Source organism: Pteropus vampyrus, unplaced genomic scaffold, assembly GCF_000151845.1.
Source record: "Pteropus vampyrus isolate Shadow unplaced genomic scaffold, Pvam_2.0 Scaffold960, whole genome shotgun sequence".
In the NCBI taxonomy this organism is placed as follows: domain Eukaryota; kingdom Metazoa; phylum Chordata; class Mammalia; order Chiroptera; family Pteropodidae; genus Pteropus; species Pteropus vampyrus.
Genome location: NW_011889741.1, coordinates 43265 through 50709, shown reverse-complemented (window position 1 = coordinate 50709; position 7445 = coordinate 43265). Strand labels below are relative to the sequence as shown.

Sequence of the window (7445 nt, the reverse complement as noted above, 5' to 3'; positions counted from 1 at the left end):
TGTGAGTCAGAACCATTTTTCCCTCACCATTTGGTGTCCGTTATTTCCTCCTACTGTTCTCATCCCTTGTTCAGTTGTCTGTCATCAAGATTTACTCACTTAAAAATAATTTAAAAAGTTTCACTTCCCATCGTAACGTGAAAGCTGAGTTTTCGGTTTTCCTGTCTTAAAAGTCTTAACTGTGTCATTTGCATCTGTCGTTCACGAAGGATTTAGTTTTGCTCGTTTCACACGATGGGACGTTCTGGGCGATTGTTTTAATGGGGAAAGAGCTTTGGGATTCACCGCACATACCGACGGAGTCCTGTGTGTGTCACAGCTGAGCACGGAGCTCTCGGCATCAGCTGTCGTTCAATGTATACTTAACGATCCGTGAATGTTTTCGTGAGCGAGTGACCCCCAACTTCTTCGACTAAAACTTACCTCCGATTTTCAGGCCAAAGAACGCGAAGCAGCCGGAGCGTGAAGAGAAGCGGGTTTTAGGTCTGGTGCTGCTCCGAGGGGAGAACCTGGTCTCCATGACGGTGGAGGGGCCGCCCCCCAAAGACGTAGGCGACCCAGGGCGGGGCGGGTGCTGATGGGGACTCGGGGCCCGGCGCGTCGGCTGAGTCGGGCTGGGGGCACAGCTCCGTTTGCCTTTGCCGAGCGAGACGGGCCAGCCCCTGCTGTCGGCTCCTGCGTGCCCGGGCCTGGGGGCGACGGGCGGCCCCTGTGCCAGACACTCCTCTACGGGCAGCGGTGGCTGCGCCACGTGCCCCTGGCTGGGCCGGGACGTGCGTGGGCGCAGTTGGCCACTGTGATGCCTCCTGGGGTGCTCCCTGTTTCCCTTGGACACAGAAGTGACAGGCGGTGTGGGAAGGGGTGGGAGGGGCCGTCCATGGGCGTGGTCTGAGTGATTGACAGCTCAGGTGAGTCGCTCGATGCCAAGCTGCGCTGTGGTTTGTTTGTTTCAGACCGGCATCGCCCGTGTGCCCCTCGCCGGAGCTGCAGGAGGCCCTGGGGTTGGCAGGGCCGCGGGCCGAGGAGTGCCAGCCGGCGTCCCCATTCCCCAGGCTCCTGCTGGATTAGCAGGGCCCGTCCGAGGGGTTGGGGGACCGTCCCAGCAGGTGAGGGAGCACGGGCAGGCTTCGTGTTGCTGGGAGGAGGCGCCTGGAGCCCAGGCTGAGGAGGTTTAGGAGGCTGCGCGCGCTGCCCACCCGCGTAAGGGTCACGCGCTGTAGTGGGTACTAGGGACAGACACGCGTGGGGCACAGCATGGAGCGTGGCTGCCTTGATGCTGGCGAGCACGCAGAGACGTGAGTGGAGGACATGCAGCCAGGCTCGTTGGGACGTGGAGGGACGTGGGGCGTGAGGGACGCTGTGCTCCTGTGCCGCTGTCCTGCACGGTGACGGAGCTGGAGGGACGCGGGGCGTGGGGGATGCTGTGCTCCTGTGCCGCTGTCCTGCACGGTGACGGAGCTGGACAGAGCCGCTGCGTTGCTTTGCACTCAGTGGCCGCGATCTGCCCCACCGTTGGCTGTGCGTCTGTGTCGCGGGAGGCTGCCCGTCCCTTCACTGTCCCTCTGACCACCCCCCCCCAGGTGATGACCCCACAGGGTCGAGGCACTGTGGCAGCCGCGGCCGTCGCCGCTACCGCCAGCATTGCCGGAGCCCCAACGCAGTACCCGCCAGGTCGGGGGACGCCCCCCACCCCTGTGGGCCGAGCCACCCCACCGCCAGGTGAGGAGCCGATGGGCCAGACGTGGAGGGATCGGGTGCTGAGGTGGCCGAGGGTCTGTGCGGAGAGGGCGCCGAGTGGAGGCCAGTGAGGGGCGCGCCCGGGGCTTGGCGCGCGGCTCCCGCCGGAGGCCTCGGGCCGTCTTGAGTTGGGGGTGGCTGGCACGGCGACAGTCAGGGAGCCGTGTGCACCTCTGCCCGGTGTCGGGGCCACCTCTCCCAGTGTCACCTGGGGTTCGGCTCTGTCGTCGTGGCCGAGCCGTGTCGGAGCTCGTCCTGTCCGCCATTTCCCTGCCTAGGCATCATGGCTCCTCCCCCTGGCATGAGGCCACCCATGGGCCCACCAATCGGCCTTCCCCCGGCCCGTGGCACACCGATAGGCATGCCCCCCCCAGGCATGAGACCCCCGCCACCAGGAATCAGAGGTGAGTGGGGACGCGTGGGAGCCGCGGCGCCCGCCAGGTCCCTGGCTGGTTGCGTGTCCTCACGGCCTCATGGGGGTCCCGCTTCCTCTCTTCCAGGCCCACCTCCCCCGGGAATGCGCCCCCCGAGGCCCTAGGACGCTGTCGGTCCTCGGTCACCCCCGCAGTGCGTCTCGTGAAACCGTGTAGAGTGTTCGTGAGCCTTTGTTTCCTCTGCCGCCTCCGTGTTCGCCAATAAACGCATAAGCATGTCCACTGCGAGGCGCTGTTGTACGTTCTTTGGCCCGTCGCGTCCCTTGAGGCCGGCGTGACGGGCTGTCCTCGAGCTTGTCCCGGGCGAGGAGGCCCTGTTATGCCACGCGTGTGGACAGGCTGCTCTGTAACCCGCAGGGCGGAACGGTGTGTGGCCTGTGTCGGTGCCTCGACTCGGTTAATGACCGTCACACGCGGGGACACTCCTGACCCAGGGATTAGGCGGTCGGGGGGAAGTCGGGGTGGGACGAAGGCCCTTGTGAGTGAGGCCACCGCAGGAGGAGGCGGTGGTCAGAGCGTGTGGGCCCGGAGCGGCTGCCCCTCCCTGGCCGTGGGCCCCGGGTCGTCGGGCCTCACAGCGGCGTCCGAGGACACCGCCCCGGAGCGACACCGCCCCCCACCCGCGAGTAAGTACTTAGGGACTTGAAACGACCAGCGGGGCCTGGGCACTGGGCACCGGAAGAGCTCACGTGTGAGGGGAGTCACGTTGCTTCTCACACCCTGAGACGCGCTAGACATACACAGCACAAGGTACGGCTCTGTCCAGCGGCATCGCTTAGCGCCGCAGCAACGGAGACTCCACGGCCTCTTCCCGGGAGAGGTAGGGGCGCCCCCGCCTCGGGCTTCCGCCGGGGCCGGTGACGTGGCCCCGAATTACCCGGAAGCGGGGGAGCGAGGGGGCTGAGGGTCCACGCTTGAGGCCCCGGCGCGGCAGTGAGGGACACTGGCTGCCGTGAGCCTGGGGAGCCCAGGCGCCCGGTGCACCCCTCAGTCACGGGCTGCGGGACTGACCGTGTTCTCTCTTTTGATTTGTCCAGCGCAGGTTGTGTGTGTGGCACCTTTTCCATCTTTTAGATCGTGGCCTTTCAGGTCATGGTCTCCTAAGGGACAGAGGCCTTCAGAGTGACCACAGCTGCTTTCGCCAAATTTACAGTGTCTCACGGAGAAGTTTCCGGAACCGATGGTGACCGTCAGGTGAGGAACAGTTGGCGGGCCGTCCTTGATTGGGAAGTTAGGTGACGTTGACTGTGGGAGAGACCACAGGTCATTTGGCTCTAAGACTCGGGCAGTAAGTAGCCTCATCCTCTGCAGTGGGGTCTGTGGGCCGGTGTCGCCTAATCTGAGGTCCGGGTTTGCTGGCCTGGGCGGCCCACAGACCTCGGCACGTGTGGCCGTGTGGCACATTTGAAGGGACCGGTCCTGGTGCTGCTGCTGTGAGGCGGGCATCACCGTAGGGCAAGCTGGGCCCTTTGTGCTGGGGGAGGGTCTTGCCTTCCATTACAGAAAGCCCGCAAGATCTGTGACAGCGCAGCAAAGCGGGGTCCGGCTGTGTGTCCGGGACGCGGAGGGCGCCTCGGCGGGCGGGGGTGAGTGCCCAGAGCCAGGCCCCGGCCGCTGGCGTCTGCCGTGGTTCGATGATGCTGTTCTGTTCCAGTAACTCTGACCCGAGCTTTGCGAGTCCTCCTCGCCCGTGGAGCAGATGCTGGGAGACAGCGTGGTGCACGCGGGCGGGCGTGAGGTCGCTGTGCGCGCCATCTGCCCGGGGTCACGAGGCCAGGCCTCTGCATTGTCACCCCGGGGACACGTGCCAGCGTGGCAGGGTGGCTTTTCTTGTTTCAGGCATAGGGCACACCGGTTGGACGTGTGCCTGGTGTATAAGCCGATCCCCTCCCTGGCCATCATGCTCCTGCTCACCGCTTCCCCTGGGCCGGGCTCCCCCTCCCTGTGACCACCGCTGGACCTCAGATTTCATTCCTTAGCCCGTCCCCCCAGCACGCCAGCTTTAAACACGCGTGGCAGTAAGTTCTCGGCGTCTCTCAGAATCTTTCGTACGTTCCTGCACTGAAATGAGCGTGCGTTTCACCAACGCCCTGTGGGCCACCACTTCCTGTCAGCTGTGACCCCGACAGTGACAGCTTGCAGCTCGCACGACAGTTTCAGGTGGCATTCTGGGCTCTGGCACTTACGCTCTGTGTTGTACGTAACAGGGAAACGGACTTGTGTAGAAGCACGTCAGAAGAGACGCAGGCCTGGCCTCCGTAAACCCGCGGGTGCTTAATCACGCGACTACGCCACGTGTTCAAAGTCCTCTCTTTTTTTCCAGCTTTGTAGATCTGTAGTCGGTAAAGAATATAATTTTAAGACGTGCGCTGTGACTCCACACATGCGTATTGTGCGAAGGCCCCGCATCTGTCTCCTTGCTCAGTGGCGAGATCGTTTACAGTGTACCACCTCAGCCAAGGTCAAGTGCAGTGACCCCTGGACAGTGTGGCCTTGACCTGCGTAGGGGTTTCCCAGTGACCATGGCCGGCCCTCCACATCCCGCTGTCCTCAGGTTAGAGGTGGAGAGTCCATCCATGGCTGGGTACAGGCCGTGCGGGTCATAGCCGTTTGACGTCAGGGGCTTGAGCACCACGGGTGGCATCCGGGGGGGCCCAGACCCCCGTGTGTACTGAGGGATGGGCACAGTCTAGGTTTGGGGAAGTCGAAGGCAGACATGGACTTTGGACTGCGTGGCCTCCTTCCCGCACTGTTCAGGGGTCCGCCGTGTGCAGCACAGAAGTGGCCACAGTCGCCGTGCTGTCCCCCGTGAGTGACACCTCTCCTGTGTCCCCCAGCCCTGAGCCCCTGGCAGCCTCTGCTCTGCGCTCTGTGAGTTCACCTTTTTTGGTCCGCACATGAGATCAGAAGGCTTATACTTTGGTAAAAAAAAACAGATGTTTTACTTCTTGGAGGTCTCGTTGTAAGTTGTACAAGTAATTTAGAGAATTACACAATGACAGTTACTGGTTTCCATAATCCTGTCTTAAAGACCAGGAAAGAACACGTCGCGCTTAAGTAAAGCCTTCTTTTCAACAAGCAGTCAGTGCGCTCTGCTGTTCTCTGCGTTCTCAAACGCATTTCGCGGCGGCTGCATGTTGCGTGTCCCGGCCGCCTTGGGCCCGATCGCACGTGAACAGTGCGGAACTCAAGTGCATTAAGTAACTAGGCCGTCTTGTCATCAGCGTGCTCATTGTGGCCGTGTCGTGCTACAGCCGTCTCGGTCTTACACCGAGTCTTTTCGCTCACCCAGGTGACGACCGAAGGAAGCGGGAATTTGTCACTGGACCTCCTGGCCCGTCCGTGTGGTGGCGCCCGGCAGTGTCGCGGCCGAAGGTCGTCGTAACTGCGTGTAGGACAGAAACGCGGAGCGCTCCAGGTAAAATGACCTAGGAGAAAAGTGAGCGTGCACCGCCGAGGCCTGGGCCAGGTTCATGATGACGTGGGACCTTGTCTGAGCGTAATGATTTCAAACTTTGAGCTTGACATGACACTGAAATCCGGTCAGGGCGCCTCGCTAGACGCTCCCGAGAGAGCTGTCCTCAGCAGGACGTGTCGGCTCGGTGTGCGAGAGCCGAGCACGGGCATCGGCACGTGTCCTGTGCCCCTGCCAGCTCCTCAGACGTCCGCTGGTAAAATTTCCAGACATTCTGAGCTAATTCGTTTTTATTCTGTACATGTGTCCGTTGGTGAAAGCGAACGCAGAAGCTTATCCTCGGAGCCCCGAAGGCGCGGCGTATGGGGACCGACACCAGGACGTGCACGGGGGAGACCCCAGCTTCGGGTCGGCGGCGGCGTCCGGGGTGAGGGGTCCCGTGAGAGCGGTGACTGTGGTAAGTGCCTCCCCTGGGGCCGCCGGCCCCGGACGGCAGTTTCCTCCATGATCCTGTTTCTCTTCGGTGGCCTGTGGGTGACCCGTGGGTGTAGAGCCTGTCACGTGAGCTGTATCACAGGGATACTGTGACAGTATCGCTGATTTTGGAAGGTCAGAGTCCAGTTTTCAGACACTTTCCAGTAACTCACGGTGGAATGTCTGTGCTGAGCTCTAGGCCAGCCTGACGCCTGACTGTCTGTGCTCGTGGTGGTCGGGTAGCTCCTGGCAGAGGCCACACTCTTCCCTGTCGACCAGGACATGCTGTAGTGAAGCTGGCTCTGTTCCTTGTCACCAAGGTCACAGTGTTATTGCAGGGGACACATTTCAGTGCTTTGGGGTCGGAAAGTGGAGACAGAAAAATTGCTGTTTGCAGTCATGGGGCGAGAGGCCCTGTCCCCAGTGAGTGACCACGCCCCGGAGACGCTCGGTGGGATCCAGCGCCACCGTGTGTGTTCCGGATGCAAACACTGACAGGCAGCTTCGGGCGTTGACGCAGCGTAGGCCTGTCCCCAGTGAGCAGGCTGGGCTGTAGGTGACGCCTGTCCCCAGTCAGCAAGCAGTAGGTGACACCTGTCCCCAGTCAGCAAGCAGTAGGTGATGCCTGTCCCCAGTCAGCGGGCAGCAGGTGACGCCTGTCCCCAGTCAGCGGGCAGTAGGTGACGCCTGTCCCCAGTCAGTGGGCAGCGGGCTGTCCCTGGGGGTGGCTCCAGGTTCTGCTTCGTGCAGATTCTCAAACAGTGGGTGGACAGACCTTGAGCGCTGGCCGCCCCGCGCTGCTGGGAGGTGTGCCAGCTCGCCCGGTGGCCTGGTGGCCGGGAGGTCGGCCAGGAGGTTGGCCGGGGACAGCAGTTTCGGCATCACCACAGTGGGGCCCTGCGCCCCGTGCTGCCCACGCCCGGCTGCCCACCCAGGGGAGGCCCTGACAAGGGACAGAAGTGGTTCGGAGGCTGCGGGCATGTCCTCCCTCTGGCGAGCAGGACCAATGGTAAATGGCGGGCGAGGCGGCCAGGACTCGGGAGGCCTCAGCTCGCCGGACGTCGGACAACAGCGCGACCCGGAACGGCGGGGATGTGCCGCCCGGGCTCTGGGCTCCCCGTGCACCCGTCACGGGCGCAGACCCCGTGTGTGATGGTTCGTGCCGCGGTAGCAAAATAGAGTCAGAGACGCAGTTGCCGGCACAGGCGCTTCCTGTCCGTCAGGTGACTCACCTCCGGAAAGGAGCTTTGTGCTCTCATCTTTCCATGGTCACATCGGGACTGCGTCACCATCCTCCCCTGGCCCTCGGTCTCCGGGCGTCGGAACGCAGCTGGGGCTGTCACGGCCCCGCAGACGGTGGCGCCCGGGGCCCGTTGCTGAGCTCC

The 7445-nt window shown here is 62.8% G+C and overlaps 2 protein-coding genes and 1 non-coding gene across 3 annotated transcripts in view; all 3 read left to right on the top strand.

Annotated features, from left to right (window-relative positions):
• The first annotated feature begins 408 nt into the window (after nucleotides 1–408).
• Nucleotides 409–2399, top strand: LOC105309955 (small nuclear ribonucleoprotein-associated protein N). The gene is made up of 5 exons (XM_023526486.1): nucleotides 409–548; nucleotides 954–1106; nucleotides 1581–1719; nucleotides 2016–2141; nucleotides 2238–2399. The coding sequence occupies exons 1-5, from the start codon at nucleotides 519–521 to the stop codon at nucleotides 2273–2275; spliced, it is 486 nt and encodes a 161-aa protein (XP_023382254.1). The 5' UTR covers nucleotides 409–518; the 3' UTR covers nucleotides 2276–2399.
• A 952-nt stretch (nucleotides 2400–3351) lies between these two features.
• LOC105309953 overlaps nucleotides 3352–7445 on the top strand; it is a 47348-nt gene continuing 43254 nt past the window's right edge. The window contains exons 1-5 of the mRNA XM_023526487.1: nucleotides 3352–3365; nucleotides 3675–3757; nucleotides 5351–5362; nucleotides 5464–5589; nucleotides 5907–6043. Coding sequence (XP_023382255.1) covers nucleotides 3352–3365; nucleotides 3675–3757; nucleotides 5351–5362; nucleotides 5464–5589; nucleotides 5907–6043 — 372 coding nt within the window. The remainder of the gene's footprint in view (nucleotides 3366–3674; nucleotides 3758–5350; nucleotides 5363–5463; nucleotides 5590–5906; nucleotides 6044–7445) is intronic.
• LOC111734310 lies at nucleotides 5640–5711 on the top strand. The gene has a single exon (XR_002778415.1). It is a non-coding gene; the product is annotated as a small nucleolar RNA SNORD107 (small nucleolar RNA).